We start from the raw sequence: 25,649 nt of genomic DNA, 5'->3' as shown, positions 1-25,649 counted from the left end.
TAAACTGCTTATGAGTTTTTTAAGCACTTAGAACTTAAGCAAGACTAGGTAATGGAGCAGATGGAATCAGTAAGTGAACTAAAGACTAACCTTTATCCATAAGCGTGCTTTCAAATAAAGATTCTGCTGCACGGAATATATTAACTCATATACTGAAATAACATCCTTTCAAAATATCTAAAGGCGCATTTTTTCATTCCTTAAAAAAAAATGTCAGCGTTTAGAGTAAAAAGAGCTACAAATAATTAAAACAATAATGCAAGTATTAATTTTACCCACTCTCCTGATCAAATTGTAGCACCTTCGCAAATTTCAGATCCAAGTCCAAGGATTTTTAGCTGTAAACTCTAATCATGCTCACTTTTTAATTCCACGAACTACCAGAACTTGCGGACTCGACCTTTGCTTTCATATTCTTTCACTAGATGTCTCCAAATACCAACTAAAAGAATCTTTTCCATCTACAAAAAAAAAGTCGCAAGGGTTCAAAGCAAGAACAAGGTGATGCCGGGAAATGTAACAGGATGAAATCTCAATGGGGAAACTGGGAGATTGGTGCCCTGAGTTCTCAGTTTAGTCACTTTTTTGCCATGTAACCTGGGGTGTCATCCGCCTCTTTCTGGAGCCGTTTCTTTCTCTCTCTCTCTTTTTTAACCTCAGAAGCGTAGAGTTAAGCCTTCAGGGCTCTTTAACGTTCCGTCCAGCTCTCACCTCCCAGGTGCAAACTTCCACACAAAGCCGCCTTTTCCAGTAGGGCTCGCTCCTGAATTAACCCTTCCGAGCGGCGCTTGGCGAAACAGATATAGAAACTGAGACACGAAAGGAGCATAGTTCGTTAAAGTTACGAAAAGCTGCAAGGAGAGACACTGAAACGTAGTAAGTACAAGGCTGCTCTGAAGAGTGACCGGACGCTAACCACGCAGTACTTCTACTTCTCCAGGAACTTCCTCCCTTGACTGAGCAGGCCCGGAAGTCACTCTAGCAGGTAGGAGTGTGGGACCGGAAGTCCCGCCGTTTTTGACCGGCAAACGGTAGCCCGTAAGGGTCACAAGGCCAGCGAATCCGCCGCGCGAATTGTTTTCCTCAGGTGGTGGGTTTATGCCGCAGGAGCCCAAGTCGGCGAGACGACTGTGCGGCACTGGGACTCGGCCCCGCACCCTTCTTCCCCTGTTGTTGGGCTGTGTGACTTTTTCCTTCCGTTGGCGCCGAAGGGAACTTGCTGCTGGGCGGGCGGAGAGGTCAGCCTGCTGGCGGGGCCGGGGAGTGCGAGGCGCTCCCGAGAGGGTAGGAACCCAGGAGGTCGCCGACTCTCCTCGAGCGCCGGGTTTCTCCTCTGCCAACAGAGGAGTACTCCTCGTTTTGCCTAGTTGTTGTGCTCTCGTGCAGTTAATTGTACAGTACTTCGGTTCGAACAGCAGCTTTGTTAAATGGGCAATGCTCCTACCCTGAGCGTCACCTGCCGATGGGGAAACAGGCTCGGGAGAATAAATGAACCGTCTTAAATGACAAACTGTGTGAAAGTCAGAATTCTAACTCCGGCTTTCTGAGATCACGCTGCCACCCCAGCAGAGGAGCAAATTACAGTGTAAAGGATAAGTTTCAAAAGCGAATGCTCTTACAATACCATTCCTGTGGGACTGATTAGTTTCAGTCGCGCCATTAAAATCCAGAGGCATAACTTTAAAAAGAGGGGATTGGAGGGAAAGACGGTATTTTTCCTTTGGTTTGCCTCCTCTCGAATTACAAGTTCTTTGTTAATATCACGTGTTTTGGTTGACAGCTCGAGCCCACCAGGAATGGCAGCCCCATCTATGAAAGAAAGGCAGGCTTGCTGGGGAGCCCGGGATGCATACTGGAAGTGCTTAGATGAGAACACAGAGGACGCTTCTCAGTGCAAGAAGTTGAGAAGCTCATTTGAATCAAGTTGTCCCCAGCAGTGGGTAAGTCACACTTGGACATGTTTCTGTTCGCTGTTAAAATACATAGCACTTACAGTGAGTGGTGGACTATGAAATGAAGCACAGTTTGAGGCTTCTCAAGTCAGCAGTTTCTGTTAGCAGCAAAGAAAACCTTGTCTGGTAATCCAGGCTTGTTTTTGTTACAAATAGGGCAAACGTTTGGAAAAGGTCATCTGACTCTTTAAAGATCATTGAAAAACAAAATAAACATAAGAACAATAACTAAAAAATTCCAACCCCCTAAACTGATAAGACTTCTCTAGGTTCTTCTGAAGAGATATTTAATCTTGAGAAAGAGTTAGCAAATTCACTGTCCTAGAGCTACTATCAGAAATAAAAGCATTCCCATTTGTCACCCAAAGCCATATAATTAAAATACAGAGAAAGGAGTTTAGAAAGTAGAAGAAATAAAATATCCAATGGGAGTTCCTTTGGTGGCTCAGCAGGTTAAGAACCCAACCTAGTGGGCTGTAAGGATATTGGTTCAATCTCTGGCCTCGCTCAGTTTGTTGGTTAAGGATCCAGCATTTCTGCAAGCTGCGGTGTAGGTCATAGATGTGGCTTGGTTCTGGCCTTGCTGTGGCTCTGTTGTAGGCATGCAGCTGCAGCTCTGATTCGACCCCTAGCCTGGGAACTTAGATATTCTGCAGAAGTGGCTGTAAAAAGAAAATAAATAAATAAATAAATATTCAGTGGTAGATTCTGCCACCAGCTGCTCCAAATGCCTCCCTGACATGTGTCCATGCTCTCTGTTGCCTGGCCTTAGAATGGGAGGGTTTGAAAAAGGGAACTGACATTGCTGGGCTCCTTAAATGATCCTGTATAAGTGCTTGGTACTCCTTCAGTAATACTCTTTAAGATGGGTTGTTACTTTCAATTTCCAGAGGAGGTGAGTGAAACCCAAAGCATTGAAATAACTTGCTCAGTGTTGGTTAGTAATTGGGAGAACTATAGGTCTAAGTCAGGCCTAGTGGCTGATGTGAAGCTGTGTGCTTTTTCCTCTCATGCTGCTCCAAATTGTACCTAGTAGTTTGAGTACAGATGGTTTTAGAGATGAAGTGGATTTAGGATCTTCTCCCTCTCACACCTCAGATTTTTAGATGAGGCACCTAAGGCTGAAGACCTCAAGAAGGGTGTGATGGAGGGCGGGGATGAATGCAATGCATAGACAGTTGCTTTAGATGAGCCCTTCATCTGTAAAAGCAGCATGATGTAACCTAGCTCATGGAATTACTATGCAGAGCAAATGTCTAACTTGACATACAGACTGAAAACTGATAAATGAGGGGCTTTATGATGGAATTAGATAATGATTTAGCCCCAAAATATAATACATCTTTGGTATTCCCATCAAGTAGATTCATTGAGAGTCAGCTCCTGTTTGAAGAATTTGGTAGAAAGTGTGGGAGTTTGGGCTGACATCACTCTCCTTTATGGCCTGGATGCTGCACCGCCTGTGCTGTCCTCTTCTCACCCTGCTGTCTGACCCCAGGGTCACTGAGGAACAGGGACATGGGTGGGAACAGGGATGGACTTGGGGGCCTGGGGTCGGAGTGATGAAGCTCATCGAGGTAAGTCATGACCAAGGTGTTGGTGGGTCCCAACCCCTCCCACCCCTACCTTTTCCCTGGAGAACCTCTTCACTATGAGACCTGTCTTTAGACAGCTTAGCCATGATCTTTCCCTCAGGGTTGCACATCAGAATCGTGTGGAAATTTTTTTCTTTTTAGGGCCACACCTGCAGCATGGAAGTTCCCAGGCTAGGGGTCAAATCGGAGCTACGGCTGCCGGCCTACGCCGAAACCACAGCAACGCCAGATCAGAGCTGCATCTGTGACCTACACCACAGCTCATGGCAGCGCCAAATCCTTAACCCACTGAGTGAGGCCAGGGATCAAACCTGCGTCCTCATGGATGCTAGTTAGGTTGGTTACTGCTGAACCACAATGGGAACTCCCATGTGGAAATTTTAATAAAAATAGCCATGTCCCAGACCTCACCTTAGATCTATGAATTTCTGGAAGCTTTTTAAAAAAGGGTTCTGGCTCTGTAGGTGACTGTCGTGGATAACCATGCCTGGGAATCACTGTCTTCACCCCTTTGATAAGTTACACTTCAGTCCTATTTTTTTTTTAATCCCTTCTCTCTCTAGCAAAACTCACTGCTTTTTCTTCAACCCAGTGGCTAATTGACCCTCCCATCTCTCTGATTTCAGGGCAACTTGTGTTCTCAGCATCATAAAGGGTTTTTAAAGCCAGTCAGGTGCTTCTTTACTGTAAGTCTCTTCCACTCACACACTGAGTGAGTGGCTGAGCACCATGCCATGCAGGCTCATCCTCTCTCCATCCAGGTCACTGCATCCTTATCAGAGCTCACAGCACAACAGATGTATAATTTATCCCTCACAATAACTCTGTTCCCAGTTTTACATGTGAGCACATGGGCACACAGAAATGTGGTCACTTGGAAGTGCAGAGCCTGGATTTGAGCTCAGCCGTCTGAGTCCAGACCCCATATGCTTCCCTGATCCACATCCTTCTTTCTGTGCCAGTCATGCAAGAAAGGAGCCCAGGAATTAGGCTGCACAAGTCTCACATTGTCCTAGAAACTTAGTCATCATGCAAATCTATTTAAATACAAAAGTGCTAGCTCCTTGGTCCCTTCACAGTTAACTCCCCAGGTTCCCCTCCTCGGGCCTAGCAGCCATTGCCATGCTAATTGCCATCCTCTTTAGAGTTCCCTTCCAGGCCACTCCCTTTCCCAAGGCGGGCTTCTCTACAACCATGGCTGAAGTACCACTTTCATGGTGATGCCCAAATCTGCATCCTCACCATGGCCCTTTCTCCAAGTCTAGAAGAACCTTTTGGGCTTTTAAGTGAGATGTTCAGAAGAGCCAACCTTGATCTCTCCCTCGTCTTGTAGCCAACCAGCCTCTCCTCCCACACTCCCAACCTCAGTGAAAGATGCTAACAACACAGTTCCAATTCACTGTGGGAACTGTTAAAGGACAGTTCTTCGGAGGGAAGCAGGAGAACACAAGCAATGGCCCTGCAGTGGGAACAGGTCCAGGGTGTTTCAGGAACAGCAAGGAGAGAGCTGAAGTTAGGGTCTTGGGTGATGGAGGCCGGTGACGCTGGAAGTTCTGAGTGATATGGAGACTCATTGGAGAGCTGTGGGTTCAGGGGTAAGGAGGCAAGTGAGGGCATAAGAGGGATGAGAGTTAGCAAAAAGATGGTGGGCCATTGGGTTGTTGGCATCAGGGTCCTAGAGTGAAGGGGGTGGTTGGAGGAAGGGAGGCTCAGAGTTGGCGTTATGGAAGGGCTGTGTTTGTTGGTATGGTCCAGGACTAGGCTTTGATCCTGGGAGTAAGGTGGGGTGGAGGACTGGGTCATAGACGAGGTCAAGGAGCCAAGAGGCCAGGGTGTTGGATCAACCACATGGACAGTGACTGGCCAAGAGGTGGGACAGAAAATGGCAGCAACCTGTGAAGTTGTAGATGATGCAACAAAGAAGCCGATGGGAGTGGAATAGAGGATTCAGAGTAGCTTCTGAGTGCCTTCTTTGTGGGACATTGTGTTTTCATCAGCTTTAACTTTCATTCAGTCTAATAAGGTACTCGTTATCTCATTTACATAGTAGGAACTAAAGCTCAGAAAGGTGAGACGCTTTGTTCAAGATCAGCTAACCAGTGAAGTAGTAGAAAGGGGATTTGAATGTAGGTCTCTGATTCCAAAGTTTGTTTTCTTTTACTAAGCTGAAGTCACAGCCAGAGAACAGAGATAAAAATAAAACCACCAACTAGAGATGTACAATGAAAACTTCTATCATAAAAGACTAAAAATACAATTTGTTACGTGATAAATATGCCACACAACTACTAGGCTGTCACAAAACCAGATTAGTCTTCTCTGCCCCTTTGCTTATCTAGTCAGTCTGTATTGTATAATGAATGGTCTTACCTAAAGGCTCCTGTTGGTTCATAACTAGGAGCGAGCAGGGATCAGGTCTAGGTCATTCTAGCATCATCCAGCACAGTCTCCCACAGAGAGCAACTAGACATCCAAGATAGTTGATCCCAGAAACAATTTCAGATATTGTCTTTTCCCTGTGAACCTCTGAAATGTCTCAGAAATTCCAGTGCTTGGGCATTCATGCCACTGTCCTGTGTCTCGGTTGGTGGTTTAGAGGACATTAGCATCATATGTACACAGTGCTTCTCAGTAAATCCTTGTTTAGACATTAATCTCTTCGAGGTGCCACTAGTTGAGGGTCCTCAACTGTTCACCAAACCAGGTGGTACAGACTACGGAAAAGAGCTTTTCAAGCAGAGAGTGTGGTGTATGCAAAAGCGTGGAAACAAGATGCACAGGAGAGAAGCACCTTCAGGAACTGGGGCGGCTCTGGATGGCTCAAGTTGCGGGGCTGGTGGTAAGCTCAGGGGACAGACAGAGACAGAAACTAAGCCATGAATGACCTTGTTTGTCTGACTGAGCTGTTTGGATGTTGACCTTGAAGGCCATAGGGATACCCTGAAAGATCTTGATCTAATTGGGATTTCAAGAAGATTCTACTGGGCAGAGGTGCAACAGATGGGAAGTAGAGAAAACCAGTCAAACAGCTCTTACGGCAGCGCAGGTGAGAAATGATATGGGCCTGTACCTGGCCATCATGGGGGAAAAGAGATGGAAGCATTTGGGTGGACAGTGATGCAGTCACTGGAACAGATACCAGAGGAGGAGGGATGTTTGGAGAGGAGTAAGTTCTGGACAGGATGGGGCTGAAATGTAAGTAGGACAACTAAGCGAAATTGTCCTTTAGGCAGTTGGAGATGTGACAAGAAATGCAAAATTCTGTTGATTTGTCACAGAAATATTAAGGACATTGTCCACCTCTTCATCTAGTGTCCTTTATTTTATTTTTTATTTTTTTGCTTTTTAGAGCTGCACCTGTGGCATATGGAAGTTCCCAGGCTAGGGGTTGAATCAGAGCTACAGTTGCCAGCCTACACCACAGCCACAGCAAAGTGGGATCCAAGCCACATCTGCGACCTACACCACAGCTCATGGCAACACTGGCTCCTTAACCCACTAAGCGAGGCCAGGGATGAAACCCGCATCCTCATGGATACTAGTCAGGTTCATTACCCACTAAGTCACAACAGGAACTCCCCCTTCATCTGGTATCCTTTAATCTATAACCCCCATCCCAGCTCAGTCAGCCTGTGGCCACCAGGGGTACGTGGTGTGACAGTGAGATTCACTAACCTGCTGTAACCAGGGAGCCCGTGCACCGAAGTTGCTGTGGGCCTCTCACCAACTGAAGGAAAGGAGTTACGAGGTGTGGGGAAGGGAGAAGGTAAAACTGAAATGAAGCAGTACTTGGACAGGCTCAGAGCAAAGCAGGGCGGCATAGAAGGAGGTTGTCCACTCTGGACAGAGAGGTGGACCCAGGGCCCTTTATCCTACAGAGGTAAATGCTGAATGTTGTCATGCTGAGAAACCTCTTATTTGAAGTCCTGCATCCGAGTTGGAAGCCAAGGCTGCTGCTTTGTGTCAAAGTGCCTCCCAGATCCTCCAGATAAAATAGGGTGTTTCATTCTTACTGAAATAACCTCAAAGGACAAATTTCTGATAGTTTGATTTTTAAAGAACAGAGTTTCTTGCTGAGTAAGAAAGCAGCAATCACGCAAAGGGGCCTGTCAGGACAGTCTGTGGCTGCAGTGTGTCCACGGAGAAAGTTGACTTTGTAGCTGGCTTTATCTCAGTCTCTTTATCCAGCTAAAGACAGGGTAGGGCAGATTTTTATATTCTTAGTCTAAGCTAATTTTTACTCCCTCGGGCTCAACTGAAATATTTAAGGATTAAATCCTAAGAAAAGCTTTGCTATTCAGACAGTGAAAATGTACTGTTGCCTTGTTTGCAAAGCAGCTCACATACAGACACTGGTGATTTTGTGGTTGCCTTGATTTTCCACGTAAGAATTTACTGTTTCAGGATATGGGTTTCAAGATACTCCAAATTCCCTATGGCAAGAGGAGGATGTAACTTAAAGTCTTACCATCAGTTTACTTGCTTATAGTTCATAATTTTTAACTATGTGTTTATGTCCTTAAATGTATGTTTTCAGATAAGATAAACTTAATAAAAATATCATGGCTAATGAATTAAAAAAATGTTCTAAACTTACAGTTGATAGGAAACAACTTGTATGATGTCTTTAAATCATGAAGTCATGACTTGAGAGTTCTGTAGACTCTGACCTTGCATGGGAGTTTTCACATCTAAGCACAGATGTTCTTGAGAAGGTGCACAGGGTACTCAAATTCTCAACAGGGCTTTTTACCCAGAAAGGGTTTGGACTCACTCTCTCTCTTTAGAGACTCATATATCAGATGCACTGATTCAAACCGGTTCTAGAATATAAATTACTTATGCTATTTATATAATTTATATTGAATAATTAGCTACATTTAAATCTGTGCTTTTGTTTAAGCCACATAACTTGCCCTTATTTCAAATCCTTTTTTCTCAACAGATAAAATATTTTGATAAAAGAAGGGACTACTTAAAATTCAAAGAAAAATTTGAAGCAGGAGAGTTCCAGCCTTCAAGAACAACTGAAAAGTCCTAAGCTATTCCTGAACGTTTCAGAAAGGTTGAATTAATTTTTTTGGACATTGAGAAATGCTCTATGGGACAATAGTAATTTGAATTATGGTAAACACCAGTGCTTGTTCCATCTATACAGCTCTTAATTAAAGTGATCAAGTAACAAGATTCCATTATTCAAAGTATGAAGAATTGAAATAAAATGATATGAAATATGCTAAGTATAGTAAAAAATATTTTAAGAGAAAAATTAAAGCTTATAAAAACATGTGTACTTTTGTTGTTGTTGGAGGATGGGCAGTAGGCAAATACTGTCTAGATACAGATATGCACTGGAAAAGTAGGCTTGCCATTGTCCTGGGAGTTAGTATTTTAATACAGGCACAAAAAGATGAGGAATGGAAGAAGGTTCAACTTCAACAGGTAAAATAACAAAGACCATATACAAAAAACCCTACAACTGATATAGTTAATGATAAGACAGTGACTCCTTTTCCCCTAAAATCAGTAACAAGGTAAGGATGTCCTCATCTCCATTCAACACTGTGCTGGATTCCTAACTACTTCAACAAGACAAAAAAAGAAAAAAGTGTAGGATTGCAAACAAATGGAACCGGCTCTATTCACGGATGATATTATTATCTCTGTAGAAAATCCCCAAGATTTGACAAAAAACCACCCAGAATTAATAAGTGAATCTTAGATGGTGGCAGGAAACAAGCTCAGTATATAAAAGAATATCGTTTTTGTGTATACCAGCAATGAACAACCAGAATTTAAAATATACCGGTTACAATAGCACTTAAAAAAAAAAAAGAAGAAAAAGGAATGCTTAGTTATAAATCTAACAAGATGTTAGGACTATATATCCTGAGAACGACAGAACACTTTAAATCAGTGAAGAACAACTTAATTGGGAGAGGTATTGTGTTCATGGGTAAGACTCTGTTGTTAAGACATTCTCCCTGTTTTTTTTTTTGTTTTGTTTTGTTTTTTTCTCCCTGGTTTTTTCTATGAATTCAAAACAACCTCAGTCAAAATCTCAACAAGATTTTTGCTAGATATTGACAGGCTGATTCTGAAATCTGTATGGAAAGGCATATGGTCTAAGCCAAAACTATTCTGGAAAAAAAAAAAAGGCGCCAAAATTGGAAGAGTCATATGATTTCAAAGCCTATTATAAAGCTACAGTAATTGACAGTATTGTATTGGCAGAATAGACACATAGCTCAAAACAACATAACAGAGCAGTACACCCACACAGGTAGAGTTCTTGAACTAAGTTTGGCCAAGTTGCAAAGGTGAATCAATGGAGAAGTGCACACCATATTTAAAAAATGGAAAATATAAAACTATAAGACTTCTAGAAGAAAATATAGAGAAATTCTACATGATTTGGGGTTTGTAAATGACTTTAGATGATGACATCAAAAGCACTATAACAGAAAAAAAAAGCGAAGGTGGACTTTTTCAACAGTAAAAATGCTCTATGAAAGATACTATTGAGGAAAAGAAGATATAAACTGGGAGAAAATATTTGCAAATCACATATCTCAAAGAAGTTGCAGGGGGGATGGATGGACTGGGGGTTTGGGATTGGTATATGCACACTGGTATATGAAATGAGTGGCCAACAGGGACCTGCTGAACAAGGCCAGGGACCGAACCCACAACCTCATGGTTCCTAGTCGGATTTGTTTCTGCCATGCCACAACGGGAACTCCTAGAATAAAGAACTCTTATTAAAAAAATCACCTGTTTAAAAAAATAGGCAAATTATGTGAATAGTATTTTCACAAATCTTTTCATAGGGTTATAAATAACATTGTATTATGAAAAGATGCTCCATATTATTTACAGAGTAATGTAAATTACAACCATGTTTACCTGTCGCTACACACCTATTAGAATGGCTTAAATTGGAGTTCCCGTCGTGGCCCAGTGGTTAACAAATCCGACTAGGAACCATAAGGTTGCAGGTTCAATCCCTGGCCTTGCTCAGTGGGTTAAGGATCCGGCGTTGCTGTGAGCTGTGGTGTGGGCCGGCAGCTACAGCTCTGATTCGACCCCTAGCCTGGGAACCTCCCTCCATATGCTGTGGGAGTGGCCCAAGAAATGGCAAAAAGACCAAAAAAAAAGGCTTAAATTAAAAAGAGTTGGAGTTCCTATTGTGGCTCAGTGGGTTACAAACCAGACTATTATCCATGAGGATGTGGGTCTGATCCCTGGCCTTGTTCAGTGGGTTAAGGATCTGGCATTGCTGTGAGCTGCAGTGTAGGTTGCAGATGTGGCTCAGATCCTCCATTGCTGTGGCTGTGGTGTATACTGGCAGCTGTAGCTCCAATTGGACCCCTAGCCTGAGAACTTTCATATGCTACAGGTGCAGCCCTAAAAAGAAAAAAAGGTGACAGTCCCTGCTGGTGGGGGAGGGGGTTGACTGAAGGGGTTACACAAAGGAAACTGTAGGTGTTGAAACTGTTTTTCTATGGCACTGGTGGTGAATCCATGTGTGCATTTGTCAAAACCACAGAACTGTACATTGTAGGGAGTGCGTGCACATCAAAATAAAATCAACCAGGGCTTTGGAGGGATCCTCGTTTGGAATGAAGACTGATAAATGAGTCTATTATAAGTATATGACATTAACTCACTGAAAGCAGAGGCTAAGAAAGGGGTTCACCCACATAACTAAAAAATGGTGTTCTGACTGGATTCTGTAAGGTTAAAGACAAAAGGAACTACCCAAATTGTTAAATTTCATAGGGGTATAGTTCAGCAATTCAGAAACTACAATGAGAACCAGGTTTGTGTTAGGAAAAGCAGTTAGAAATAAGCATGAGGTGAATATTCTATTAGGAGTCTTGGGTTGGTGTCAGAGGGTATTGGTGAGAATTCCTGTTTATATGAACATACATGGATGTTGTACACACATGGGCTGGCAGACACCCAGGTCCCCAAGTTCTGTCCACGAGAGGGCCTGCAATGACACCCCAGGAGCAACAAGCACATCCAGCACCCATAACTAGGTTACTAATGGTATTTGCCAGTAAACGGAGACAATGATCCTCAGTGGAATGTCTGACTCTAGAGCTGGGATAGAGAAAATTAAAGATGGGCCTGGAGCATTGTGTAGTACTGGAATGTAAAGGAGTACTTTAAAAAAACAAACAAGCAAAAGAATGGGAGCACATAGAGGACACAAGAGCCATCCATGTTGACATAAACAGATGCCTGAGGGCCAAGACTGCCTTCCAAAATTCCAGGTAATGAAGGATGCCCACTAATGGGTGATCAGGTCAGTGGGCAAAAAGTTCAAGAGAAACAGCTTATTAGCGTGGCCTCCATGAATCTCTCCCCAAAGATTTATTAAAAACTGCGGTACTTTTAACAGTTGCCTCCGAATCCTCTGAAACTCCTCCTGCAGGAGGGGAAGCTCACTTTTCCTGTCCTTGAGCATGGGTGAGGCTGGGTGACGGCTTCTTTCTAACAGACCATTGAAAGTGAAAAGTGGTCACTTTCCAGAGGAGAACATGTCAAATACACCCCTAAACAAAAGGTCAAAGTAGTAGGTCAGAGAGATGTGATGAGAAGGGCACTTAATCACTGCAGTTTCCTTCCTGAAAACCCATGACCTCAGTCTGCTATGAGAAAACACCAGATAAGCCCAAATGATGAGACATTTGCTAAGTACCTGATGGATACTCTTCAAAAATGTCAAGATCGTGAAAGACAATGACAGACTGAATCTGTCAGAGACTGGAGAAGGGTAATGGGCAGGGTCAATGCAGTGTTCCTGTCCTGGATGCCAAAGCCAGGGCTTCTGGGACAGAAAAAGTGCATTTGTGGGGAAATGGGTAATATGGGCATAGATCAGGCTTGTAGTCTGTCGGTGAGCAGCACCATTATCGATGCTAATTTCTTAGTTTCGATAAATGTCCATGGTTATGGCAAGATCCTATTAGAGGTTTCTGGGTGAGGGACATATGGAAAGGTTGCAATATCTTTGCAGCTATTCTGCAAAACAAAAATTATTTTAATACAGCTATGGAAGAAAGCTGTAATGGACTCTGAAGTTTAAATACTGTTAACAAAGACCCACACGTGATTGAAGTTCATTGCTGGATGGTGAGGGTTACCAGTAAATAATAATCCTAGAATATCAAACAAAAATCCTCAGAAGAACAAACACAGTAAAGCAACACTTGTAGGTTCCATCCTCACTAGTGGTAATGACATGTTAAGAGTAAGTCACCTTCTTTGGGTCCAGACTGACAACTGTCAGCGTATAAACTATTTCTAACCATTATATGGCATCTGGGCAAAAGTGGAATATGAAAAGTTCCTGAAAACTTCATATGAATGATTATGGCCTAGTTCATAGCTTTAAAAATAAATTATGAACTTTATAGGGAAGCTGGCTGGTATCTTGCCAAGCATGTTTCTTCCCCGAGTAAAAGTAGTTACAGAGCAGCAGAAAGAGGCTAATGACTCAGCCCCATGAGAACCCTTTGCTTCCCGCACTCGTGCCCCTATGTTCCTTTGACGAGAGGGTGGTATTAATAACCAGAGCTGCCTTAAATCTGCCTTACTCCTACCATAATCCACATTTCTGACAATACCAGTTTCTAGGAAAGAAATGCTCTCACGGGTTCAATCTCTGGCCTTGCTCAGTGGGTTGGGGATTTGGTATTGCCATGAGCTGTGGTGTAGGTCCCAGATGAGGCTCGGATCTCCTGTGGCTGTGGCTGTGGTGTAGGCCGGCAGCTACAGCTCCAATTCTACCTCTAGCCTGGGAACCTTCATATCCCACGGGTGCAGCCCTAAAAAAAAAAAAAAAAAAAAGACGAAAATAAAAAGCACTGTTTCATTTTCACAATTGCTTAAAATATTTTATTAAAGAAGCCATACGACTTAGCTAAAAATGTTTATTAAAGGGGACAACATATAGTAAAATATTTAAGGCACATGACAGAGTTTTGGCATTAAATTGAAAGAGGAAATGCAAATTAGCCCAGTGGATTTTAGAATCTATTTCTTCATAGATTGAAAACAGTGTTTGAATAGCACCGCTAACTCATGTCAGGGAAGGCACGCGCTTCAGGACCCAGCGTCCCCGGGCCTCAGGAGCTGCTGTCTGGTGTATTCCCAGATCAGCAGAGCTCCGCTCACATGGACGTTGAGGGAGCGGATGATTCCCTGCTGAGGAATCTCCACACACACATCCAGCTGCTGAATCAGATTTGCCGGGATTCCTTCACGTTCATTGCTGATGAAGAGAAACCGGAGAAGGGAAGTTAGTTTCCTTGTAATAATCAATTTTCTTCTCAGATATTCCAGTAACATTCCAGATAATGCTACTGGAAGAGAGAGCTTAACCAAATGAAACACGTCTATGGTACCAGGAAAACAAAGAGTGTAGCAAAAACATTTGTGGGTCAATTCTGTGTTCGCCTGACCATCTCAAATGGGAGAAATAAAACAAAAACCAGGGGGGGCGTTCCATAAACCTTGTAAGTCAAAACTCAGGTGTGTGTGTAGTGTCAGGAGTCCAGGTAAAATTGAAAACCTTATGAGATATTTTCTAGACAGAGACTCGAGACAGTGTTCTTACCCCAACAAGAGGAGGGACTTCTCAGGAAAGCAGAACTGGGTTAGGTCTACACTTCTGGCAGTTTGTTCCACACCCACTATGGTGTAACCTTCTGCTTTTTTCTCTTGCAGATAATCGATTAGCTGAGGTGGTTTGACCTTAATATTAGTTTAAAAAGAGCAGAATATTAAATCATTTATAGCCCTGCTGAAAGAAAAATCAGTTTCTAAAAAAAACTTTTAAGAAACTGAAATTTGTTAAAAGGAAAAGGACAGAATTACACACTATAAAAAAGACCCTCCCCCAAAAGAACTCCTCCAACATCACATAAATTTATAAAACAAAAGTTTTATAACAGGACATATTTTACCAGCCACAGGACACATTTTACTGAAAAATTGATGACTTATAAAAATACAAACTTTAAACTAGACTACTGGAAAAGGATCTGGGAAGATGGTATACTACAAAAGATTCTAGCATGTGAGAATTTTAATAACAAATGACTTTCTACCCACCTCCACTAAAGGAAGCCACTGCTCTGCTGAAACACTGAGGTGCTGAAACTGCTTGTCTCTGATGCACTGAAGGCTGCTGACGACAAGGGCCGAGGCGCCAAACACCTCGCAGGTCCGGCAAAGCCCTAAACACGAAAGGCCTTGGTTACTGCTGCCAGTCTAGGGCCAAGTTCACTATGTCCCTGACATTCCTCTCAAGCTCCCAGAGAGGGTTAAATGTGGAAAGGGGAGCCAGAAATGGCACTGGGTTGATTAAAAATTTTCAGCACCAAAGGATTTTCAGCAAGCCTCCTGGAAAACTATAATTGTACCTCCTAAATTGGTTGGCTTATCAATGAGTGAGGCCACTACAACCAGCCTACTGATTGATTTTCCGAGTCTAGCAGCACGATCCTGAAACACCAGCTCCAGGTCTAAGTCTGGAACATTATTTTTCCATGGGATAATCTTCTTCTGAACATCAGCCCACTCTGACTGGTTATCTGCTTCACCTGAGTGAGGACCTGGGAAGGAAAAAGAAAATATAACTCTCTCTATTTATTTACATACATAACCATTTTTAATAGCTTAAAATGATAGTGTACAATGAGATTCATTACAGAACTTTTGGATTCAGATACAACTGGCATTTTCAATAATAGCTTAAAATTTTCAAATTCTACTTTACTAACCAACATACCATATTTCGTAAATATATAAGATGCATATTTTTTTCATATTTTAGCATACCCCAAATTGGAAAGTATCTTAGAATCCGTAACGGTATCATAGTTTGAGAGCATTTTTTCTTTTCTTTTTTTCTTTTCACCAGCACCCTCGGCATGTGAAAGTTCCCAGGCTAGGGATCCAATCGGAGCTGCAGCTGCTAACCTACACAACAGCTTCAACAATGTGGGATCCAAGCTGCATCTACAACCAACATCGCAGCTTGCCGCAATGCTGGATCCTTAACCCACTGAGCAAGGCCAGGGATTGAACCCACATCCTCAGGAGCACTATGTCAGGTTCTTAACCTGTTGAGCTACTAATACTCAGAGAGAGCATTTTTCCTTAGAGGTACATAAAATAATGGTATCTCTGAGAAACATGGTGTATTAGATTGGAATAATCTGTAGCAATAATGTATTCCTGAAAATAACAGTCTTTACCTTAAATTAACAAGCACTTGGGAGGCTTTTCTACAATGAGGCCTGTCTTCAGGAACAATGATCTCCTAACTAACTCTATGAGTGCACAGAACCTCAATGACCCCACCAACTATAAACTGAGATCTCTGGCTCACGACTGAAGCTCCTTCCAGGCTCCTCCTCCACCATGTCCCACTGCAAACCTGGCTGAGCAAACGAGGGGCACGCTTACTGGGATGAAGAGACAGGCCAACGCTGTGCTGAGGGTGAGCTCCCAGAGAGGAGGTACCCACACCTGAGGGGTGAAGCGACAAGGAGTGGGCCCGGGAGGGCTCAAGGGAAGGGAGCTAGCTAAGTCTGCCAAGCCAAGCCCCTGGGCAGGGAGGGCAAAGGTACGCAGGGCACATGCGTAGAGCGCAGATGCCCGAGGCCTCCGGTGGTGCTTTGGGGTCGCCCACAGCAGGCAACGGATGGACGAATGTTAACTCACACCAGATCCTGAGAACTCTGTATATAACAATAAAGAATTTCTTCTACAGGAAGGAGTCATGACAGCGCTTTAAGAAGTGGAGATAATAGTACTCATTTTGTGTTTTAGAAAATCTCTCTTATAAGCAATGTGGAGGATAAGATGGAGCTGGAAAACCATTGAGCAGCTTTTGTACTAGTCCAAGCACAGGCGAAAAGTCTAAATTAAGTTGATGCAAGGGGGGCTGAAGAGGAAAAGCAGATCTGCCAAGACCTGATAACGGATGGCTGTGATGAGAGAGAAGCATGACTTCTGTGTGTCAGCCAGAGCTGCACCACCAGGAGCACAGACAGGGCGGGTCTGCGTGGAAAGGTACAGGCATTTGGAGGCGGAGTGTAAAGAGCTCGTGGATGCTGGATGCGCGTGGGTCCTGCAGGCCCAGCAGAGAGACTGCGCACAGCCAGAGCTGCACCACCAGGAGCACAGACAGGGCGGGTCTGCGTGGAAAGGTACAGGCATTTGGAGGCGGAGTGTAAAGAGCTCGTGGATGCTGGATGCACGTGGGTCCTGCAGGCCCAGCAGAGAGACTGCGCAGAGACAACCATTTGCAAATTGCAGCTGCATATAGGGTGGTGGTTCCCAACTGCCGAAGTTAATACAAATGTGCAGGGAGAGCAAACAATAAGTCTCAGCATAAAAACCGAGCTGTGATTTCCTTCTCTATCAAAAACCTCTGTAGCTTTATCCCCTTCTAGCAACTCCTCACTCCTCGGCTCAGCTCTGAGCAAAACTCAGACCGGACGTGCACACAGGCTGATGCTCTGACTTCCCCTCCCAGCGAGGCTGTGCCCTCCCCGGTCACCGTCTTTTGGCCCCAAATCCACATCTGCTGTTCTGTTTTGAGAGAGTTCTTCATCCAGACTCTGCTTGACTTGCTCTCACTTCATGTACGCCTCTGCTCAATGCTAACTCCTCAAAAAGGTCTTTTTTTTTTTTTTTTTAATCTTTTAATTTTTTGTCTTTTTGCCTTTTCTAGGGCCTCTCCCACGACATATGGAGATTCCCAGGCTAGGGGTCTAATGGGAGCCAAAGCCACCAGCCTACACCACAGCCACAGCAATGCCAGATCCAAGCCTCGACTGCAACCTACACCACAGCTCACGGTAATGCCAGATCCTCAACCCACTGAGCAAGGCCAGGGATCGAACCCACAACCTCATGGTTCCTAGTCAGATATGTTAACCACTGAGCCACAACAGGAACTCCAAAAAAGGTCTTTTTAAATCTTCTGTCACACTATCTCTTTACCCTGCTTTCTGTTCTCCATTGTGCTTTCTACAACCTAATGTCTTATCTATCTATTTAGGGTTGTCCCCCTGGAGGAATGTAAGCACCATGAGGGCAAGGCCTTTGTCTTAAACCAGCACACGGGAGTCAATCAATAAATCTTTGTTGACTGAGTAAATAAGTTAAAGGTGGTACATTTTAAAATGCATTCCTTGGGAGTTCCCGTCGTGGCGCAGTGGTTAACGAATCCGACTAGGAACCATGAGGTTGCGGGTTCGGTCCCTGCCCTTGCTCAGTGGGTTAACGATCCGGCGTTGCCGTGAGCTGTGGTGTAGGTTGCAGACGCGGCTCGGATCCCGCGTTGCTGTGGCTCTGGCGTAGGCCAGTGGCTACAGCTCCGATTCAACCCCTAGCCTGGGAACCTCCATATGCCGCGGGAGCGGCCCAAGAAATAGCAACAACAACAAAAGACCAAAAGACAAAAAAAAAATAAAATAAAATAAAATAAAATAAAATAAAATAAAATGCATTCCTGAAACATCTAGGGTGTTTGATTAAAAAAAAAAAAAATGCAGTTTCCTAGAACTCTCCTCCAGATATACTGGGTTAAAATCTAAGGGTCAGACCCAAGAATCTGCACTTTTAACAATTTGTCCAAGGGATTCTTAAAAAACACTAAAATTTTAGAGAACTATAAATATAAGGGACATGTGGGGGAACTCCTAAGTTGAGTGAGAAAAGTCAGACGGGAGGAAAATCAGGATAGCAGGAAAAAAAGACGTGCACCCCCAGGAGCACAGATAAAGGTCAGGTACAGCGAAAGACGAGCGTTTATTTGGATTTTTTCAAGAAGAAGACAGAGACAGTGTCTGATTTTCTGAAAGTCTCAATGATGGACATGGGTTAGAGAAGCCAGAATCAGGACAAAATGTGAGGGACAGAAAAGATGAGAATACAGATCTTTACTACACATCGCTTAAGGTTACCTGTGATTTTTAAAACGGGTGAGGACTTGGGGGCAGCTTGACTGTGAAGAGAAGGAGAGAAAGCTGAAGGGAGGGAGGCGTGAAAGGAGGGGTAAGACGTAGGAGGAAGAAGAGGTGCGCGGTGGCCAAGGCAGACCCAGCAGGGATGGGAGTGGAGACCTCTGCCTATTCCTAAATGGGACAAGGGAAGAGATTTCTTGATTTGGCACTTAGAAGAAAAAAGAAATCCCTATGTTTTCAGAAATATATTGTAGAAGAGCAATGGCTATTAATTAACAACATTTCTAAGAAAAGAGAAGCCTTTAGTTTCATATAGTAAAGCAGATCAGGCTCTCTTTGGCTTTTACGACAAAGCTAATGTCCACTAAAAAGCACTCGTCAAAGGGACACCACACTTCCTGCCTTTTCTCCAAGGCAAGGAGCGGGGTTCATCACATCAATAAAAAAAATGATACTACCAACTAACTACCTGTTATAAGGAACGTGAATCAGTGAGCCTGACAAAGGCAACGAGGGGGAAAATAAAACAAAAATTCCTTTTACCTATGTCCTGCTGAGACCAGTCACTTGGTGTCAGTTCACAGAGCTGAGTTGGAGAAAGGTACCACTGAAATCCTGTATCTAAAGGAATGTCAGTGAACCTGGTAAATTTATCAATGGCGATCCATTCATCTTCGACAAGGCCGGAGAGGCGCGGAAGGACGTAAAATATGGTCTGCAAGGAGAATTGTAAAATCTAAATGTTTTCCCTTAAAAATAACAAAGAGATACGTGATAATATGTTTAAAGTACAACTTAATATGATATATCCTCCCTATCACACCTGACCACATTACATACTTTCATTTGTATCTTAATGCAATGTTCATCTATATTTCTTATCTTCTCTAAGAATTTAGGGGATTAATTAAAACAAAATCCTTGAGAGAAGACAGACCCTCTCCTCCAATAGTTCTAATTGTGTACAATACACATTGCGCTCTTGATAAGAGCAAAAAATATTTTTAATCAGCACTAATGTTAGACAACTTCTGGATAAATGCTATTTATTGATAACCAAACACCTCCAACAAGTAGTCAAGTTCAAGCTCTTTTTTTTTTTTTTGATTTTTTGCCATTTCTTGGGCCGCTCCCGTGGCATGTGGAGGTTCCCAGGCTAGGGGTCAAATCGGAGCTGTAGCCACCAGCCTACGCCGGAGCCACAGCAACACAGGATCCAAGCCGCATCTGCAACCTACACCACAGCTCACGGCAACGCTGGATCCTTAACCCACTGAGCAAGGTCAGGGATCGAACCCACAACCTCATGGTTCCTAGTCAGATTCATTAACCAATGAGCCATGACGGGAACTCCAAGTTCAAGCTCTTGAGATGCCACATCTTCACTCTCGCCGCCATTATACAAGTTCAGAATCTAAATTTTGCCTGGACTGTATCTTAGCTGGGTGATGTTAGACAAGCCATTAGCCTTTCTCAGCTTCAACTTCCTCATAAGTAAAATTTTAGAGGATAAAATCAGGATAAAACAGCATATAAAAGTGATCAGTAAACTGCACAGTGTGACTCCACCGTAAATAGCAGTTATTTCATTATATAACAATCCTTCTTCCCTCTTGTACCTACTACAAGAAGACTGAAATCCAGATCATCCTCAAAGGTGAAAAGGCACATAAGAAGCAGAAACACAACTGGCAATTTACAAATGAAATTACAGGAGTGCCCATCATGGCACAGTGGAAATGAATCTGACTAGGAACCATGAGGTTGCAGGTTTGATTGCTGGCCTTGCTCAGTGGGTTAAGGATCCGGCATTGCTGTGAGCTGTGGTGTAGGTTGAAGACACGGCTCGGATCCTCATTGCTGTGGCTGTGGTGTAGGCTGACAGTTGTAGCTCTGATTGGCCCCCTAGCTTGGGAACCTCCATATGCCATGGGTGGGGCCCTAAAAAGTAAAATAAATAAATAAACAAATTAATTAATAAAAATGAAATAATAAATTTATAACAATGTGCAAGGCTTCATAGAAGTGTTTAGAATAAATACAGTTTTCTTTTTGTGAGCAATATTCATGCAAATTTAAACTGGCATAATGAATGGAACTGTTTATGAAGTAGGTACTAAGTTTACCTCTACATGTTTTAAGAGTTCTTGTAAGCCATTATTTTATTTACACATACAGTTATGGTTCATATAATTAATGGAGAATGAAATATATAAAATATATGAGAGTGAGGCAGTCAAAGTCAGGATGAAGGAAAAGCGGAGGCAAGGGACTTACTCCTGCTGGAGAACTGAATAGAAAAGGCTGACTTAGCACTAGAGAGTTATTAAGAGTCCTTCAGAAAGATGTCAAACAAAGCATTCTGGGCGCTAAAGGACACAGAACAGAGCATGTTAAAATATTTGAAAAATCCTAAATAACTTTTGCAATGAAGCAACAGAAAGTACACAGTAATGTTCTATGATGGATACCTCACAATACATAGATTTGTATTTGTTTAAAAAGGCCAGCTAATTAGTAATCCACATACCAGAAAAAAAAAAAAATCCCCCCAAACTGCTTATGAACAGTAGCTAAAACTATTGATACCCTCAAGCGCTTCAGAGGAAAAGTCCTAGGTTTTAAATTCAAAGGCAAAACATTATAGTTACAGTTGAAAAAGGGAGAAAGTAGGAGTTCCCATCATGGCTCAGTGGTTACAAACCCGACAAGTACCCATGAAGACATGGGTTCATTCCCTGGCCTCGCTCCGTGGGTGAAGGATCTGGCATTGCCATGAGCTGTGGTGTAGGCTGGCAGCTGTAGCTCCGATTCGACTCTTAGCCTGGGAACTTCTATATGCCGTGGCTGTGGCCCTAAAAAAAAAAAAAAAAAAAAAAAAAAGAAAAGAAAAGAAAAAGGGAGAAAGTAATTTATACCAAATTTTATAATCTATATATTAACTAATCCACATGCTAATTATAATAAACAAGTCTATGGCTCTTAAAATTACATAAGCACATTCTGTTACAATCAATGAGGTGGGGCATCATTTGCTACACAGTCAATCATCCAGAACCTAAATATGCAGTTAACAAGAGTTATCTTTTGCTTCTTTCATAACAATGGGCTTCATTACAACAAATCTCACCTGCACAAATGTTCTCACTCATTTCCTTTTAATGTCAGAACAGATTTCTGTTCAGAGTTAAATATTCCCCCTTCCAGTGTTTACAAGCCAGACACTGCCTGAGAAACAGAAAGTGAAAATGACTAGCTGCTTTTCACTGCCAAAGAGTGGCAAGCAGGCTATCTGCATGAGGTGACAAACTGAAAGAGAGACCTTCAGGATGTGAAGGGGATGTTGTCAAGGGGGAAGTTACCCTCATTAACCTTTAACAACTGTGGCCGGAAGGAAGCCTTAGGACTAGAAATGTGATGGAGAATTCACAAACGGTATTCTCCGCTCACCTCGAGACAGTAATCCTTAAGTGGGTGAAATGTTGCAAAGAAGAAATGTTCTTGGATGCGCTGCCAATTCTTCTTGGCGTTCCTGAGAATTAAAAATATGTATGAGGCACAGACTAGGGCACTTACTCTGGTGAGGGGGAAAATCAGATCTCTGAAAGAGGTACCGCAGAACTTAGGATGAATGGAAAATCGTGTGAACTTTATCCTAAGATTTACACACCCTTGTCTCTAAGATCGACATGCTTTAGACACTGACTGACATCCTTTAGAAACTGACCCTAAATTTGACATTTGGAAATGATACTCAAAGACAGGGAGTTCCCGTCATGGCTCAGTGGTGAACGAATCCGACTAAGAACCATGAGCCTGTGTGTTTGATCCCTGGCCTAGCTCAGTGGGTTAAGCATCCGGCATTGCTGTGAGCTGTGGTGTAGGTTGCAGACGTGGCTCGTGGCTCGGATCCCACGTTGCTGTGGCTCTGGTGCAGGCTGGTAGCTACAGCTCCGATTCGACCCCTAGCCTGGGAACCTCCATATGCCGCGGGAAGCAGCCCTTGCAAAGGCAAAAAAAAAAAAAAAAAAAAAGAAAAAAAGAAAAAAAGAAATGATACTCAAAGACAAAGAAATTGAGTAACTCTCACAGTCAAACAATAAACAGTGATGCAATAAAGGCTCCCGAATTCCAAGTGTGGGGATCAATCCAGCAGTGTGTACAGAGGCTGGGGCTGCATCAAGGTGACGGGGAACAGGGATGGTTGTCACTGGACAGTGATAGGAAAGTCTCGTAGGGCAGCTGCCACGTGTACAACTCACATGCTTGAGGGAAAAGGATTCTACACGGGAATTGGGTAAGAAATCATGACTGGGATCACTGAGTCTCTCCGGCCATAAATCCTTTTTTTTTTTTTAAGGACAGAATATCATCACATAAGTCACTTATGAAAAATACTTGTGAAGATTCACAACATGCAGCCAAACTATCAACTTGCAGAGGCCAAACAAAAGTCATACGAAATTAAAAATTTTTAACTTTAACAAATGCAAACAACAAAAAGCAAAAAATTCATTGTTTTAAAAGGCAGAAGAGGTAGAAATAAAAATTATACAATAAACCATTACCCTCAGTTTAAACTCATGACCAACAAACCCAGAAGGTAGCAATTTCCAGAGGCCTTCCGGGCAAGATCGATCGCTGCCATGGCCCTCGGACCTTCTTCACCAGCCGCCCCCTTTCCCCCCAGTTCCTAGTCCCTAGGGTGCTGCTCCGAGTCAGGCACCCTCCCTACTCCATCCACAGCAGTGGTGTTTTATCTGATACTAGGCATCCGAGTAGGATTTTGTTTGAGGAATACAGAAGTTCTCTTAGAAAAGAAAAAGGGAAAAGCCTCTAGCTTTAACTGGGACATCCGAGGGGCTAAAGGTATGGCTTTGAAGTCAGACCATGCTGCTTCTCAGCAGTTCTCTGACAGCAGAGGATGATAACATCTGGCTACACTGAAGAGAAACATCTAAAGGTACATAAATTAAACATCAAGGATAAAAAAAGAAAAAATAAAATAAAACAAAAAAGGCCAGTGATGGAGCCGACAACACTTAGACTTATAACTAAACTGTACATCAGGGAGTTCCCATCATGGCTCAGCAGTTAACAAACCCAACTAGCATCCATGAGGACACAGGTTCGATTCATGGCTTCGCTCAGTAGGTGAAGGATCCAGTGCTACCGTGAGCTGTGGTATAGGTCGTAGATGCGGCTGGGATCCTGTATTGCTGTGGCTGTGGTGTAGGCCGGTGGCTACAGCTCCAATTCGACCCCTGGGCCTGGGAACTTCCATATGTCATGGGTGCAGCCCTAAAAAGCAAAAAAATTAAAATAAATAAACTGTACATCAAATCACAACCCAGTGAAGCCTGCAAACTCGAGCGTGGTATGCTGCCAAGATGGGTGGAAGGGGAGCTGAACACATGCTTTCTTTGTGCCCTGTGGGACCATGTGCAGGGGATAGGTCCACTCACCCTGCTCCATGCATGTTCTCCACCTGGTCAAGACTGGACTCAATAACAGAAGTCAGAGCGTCAAGTTCTTCAATGTGCAATGATTTACACATGCTCCAGATTTTCTTAAGAGCAACCATGGCGTACAGTCGAATGCTGAAGTTATGATTAAAACACCAGTGCAGTACGATAATAAGGGCTTGCTTCAGAATCAGTTTCTGAAAAGAAAGCAGAGAAATCTTCAAATGTAAACATGGACCATTTTACTCTTGACTGTATAACCAAGAACAAGGTGTACAGGTAATAAAAATGATACACCATAAATCTCATTTCACTGGTTTTGCATTGTCATTCTAAGACAGATTAGATACACTGGCCCGAGAAATTTCCTCAAGAAACAAAGTGTCCTCCCAGCTCTTTAGTTTTATTTATGATGCTGCTGCACATTTTTCCTGCAAAGAACAAACAGCGCAGGAGCTACACCACCTCTCTCCTAGGTCAGAAAGTACTGCCAGCTCCTACGCCAGGCCGTGCCTGCTGCAGGCCACACAAGCAAAGCACTGAGCTGTACCTGGTGACTCAGCATTCATGAAGCCAGGTCACTGGGACCTCTGGTAACACCGCCTGTGAAAAAAACAACCCCCCTATGACTTGGCTTATCAGCAGGGGCTCATGCCCACCATCCTAATCCCAGACATGTGCACTTTACCTGAAGCCCTGGCTGCACGGTGTGTGATAAAGAGAGGTTTCTCTTCTCATCAGCCTCTCTGTCACACACAGCCCTCCACACCCTCCCGGTCACACTGACTGGTGGCCCTCGTGGACAGCACATTCCAGGTCCCCCCAAGGTGTCTGCACTGTGACCCTACGATGATGACAACTCCAGGGCAGTGTTTCCTATCCAGACCTCTTTGCTGAGCTCCAGTCCCCTATGGAAGGACCCCTCATGGGTGCCTGTGGATGTCACACAGGGGACAACTCCAACTCCTAGCCACAGGCATCACCTGCCCACCTGGTCCTCCTCCTGCTTCCCCGGCTCAGTGAAAGGCAACCCAGCGCATCTCCCCGTTTTCCATCTGCGCCATCAAATCCATCACCAAAGTCTGGTGTTTCTCACTGCCAACACCTGTCCTATCCATCTACTGCTACCCCTATACCACCACCCAGCACAGGTCACACAGAGGCACTGTGAGGTCACAGCAGCCGCTCCCTGACTGCTTGTCTGTTTCCAGTTCTGACCCCACATGACTAATCCCACACCTGCACTCACAGCACACAGATCTGATCTAAATCCTGCAACATTTCCCTGGGGCCCCTGGGGAGGTTCCAGACTCCTCTTGCCCTGAGCACTCAAGGCGTGGTGCATAGCACTGCTGAGCTGGGGAGGCGAGAGCTCTCAGCTGCTCTCTCAGCACCATGCTCACCTCACTGACCCCCTCACAAAGGCCCTCTGTGGGCTGGACCCTGCTTGCTCTCTAGCCTCATCCTATGTCTCTACCTCCAAGCAAACCACCATCTTCCCGCCCTCGGCTGTGCCAGCCTCCCCACCTGACCTGTGCACGGTTCCCTGCCTGCAGGACCTGAGACATGGAGGTCTATGCCAGATGTTCCCCAGGCATCCTGTCCTCGGCGCACACACACACCACATGGCATGGCACACAC

General features: G+C 43.8%; 2 protein-coding genes across 6 annotated transcripts in view; one reads left to right on the top strand and one right to left on the bottom strand.

Annotated features, from left to right (window-relative positions):
- Positions 1,020-8,834, top strand: LOC100512926 (cytochrome c oxidase assembly factor 6 homolog). 3 transcript variants are annotated; one of them, XM_003133017.4, is made up of 3 exons: positions 1,020-1,238; positions 1,781-1,940; positions 8,493-8,834. In XM_003133017.4, exons 1-3 carry the CDS (start codon positions 1,099-1,101, stop codon positions 8,586-8,588), a joined length of 396 nt encoding a protein of 131 aa, XP_003133065.1. In that variant the 5' UTR covers positions 1,020-1,098; the 3' UTR covers positions 8,589-8,834. The 3 variants fall into 3 exon arrangements, with proteins under 3 accessions (XP_003133065.1, XP_003359242.1, XP_003359243.1); XM_003359194.4 differs by having other exon boundaries at positions 1,071-1,284; XM_003359195.4 differs by lacking the exon at positions 1,020-1,238 and adding an exon at positions 1,305-1,585.
- The window catches only part of TARBP1 (TAR (HIV-1) RNA binding protein 1), a 76,979-nt gene continuing 64,763 nt past the window's right edge, over positions 13,434-25,649 (bottom strand). For 2 of the 3 annotated variants that reach the window (XM_005670967.3, XM_013983218.2), the window contains exons 24-30: positions 24,009-24,205; positions 21,994-22,075; positions 19,087-19,258; positions 14,986-15,177; positions 14,675-14,799; positions 14,178-14,314; positions 13,434-13,832 (exon numbers count right to left, since the gene is read on the bottom strand). In XM_005670967.3, coding sequence (XP_005671024.1) covers positions 13,664-13,832; positions 14,178-14,314; positions 14,675-14,799; positions 14,986-15,177; positions 19,087-19,258; positions 21,994-22,075; positions 24,009-24,205 — 1,074 coding nt within the window. In that variant the 3' untranslated portion in view covers positions 13,434-13,663. Of the gene's footprint in view, positions 13,833-14,177; positions 14,315-14,674; positions 14,800-14,985; positions 15,178-19,086; positions 19,259-21,673; positions 21,772-21,993; positions 22,076-24,008; positions 24,206-25,649 lie in introns of all 3 variants that reach the window. The other variant, XR_002338941.1, reaches the window with a different exon arrangement.

Source organism: Sus scrofa, chromosome 14 (assembly GCF_000003025.6).
Source record: "Sus scrofa isolate TJ Tabasco breed Duroc chromosome 14, Sscrofa11.1, whole genome shotgun sequence".
NCBI classification, from domain to species: Eukaryota; Metazoa; Chordata; class Mammalia; order Artiodactyla; family Suidae; genus Sus; species Sus scrofa.
This window is presented reverse-complemented; position numbering and strand designations above follow the sequence as displayed.

What these genes read in the sequence shown, in the direction of transcription:
- LOC100512926 (XM_003133017.4), top strand. Translation starts at nt 1,099, where the DNA reads ATGCCGCAGGAGCCCAAGTCGGCGAGACGACTGTGCGGCACTGGGACT. An exon ending in GCTGCTGGGCGGGCGGAGAG is followed by an intron (nt 1,239 to 1,780) that starts GTCAGCCTGCTG and finishes TTTGGTTGACAG; the next exon opens with CTCGAGCCCACCAGGAATGG. An exon ending in CAAGTTGTCCCCAGCAGTGG is followed by an intron (nt 1,941 to 8,492) that starts GTAAGTCACACT and finishes TTTTCTCAACAG; the next exon opens with ATAAAATATTTTGATAAAAG.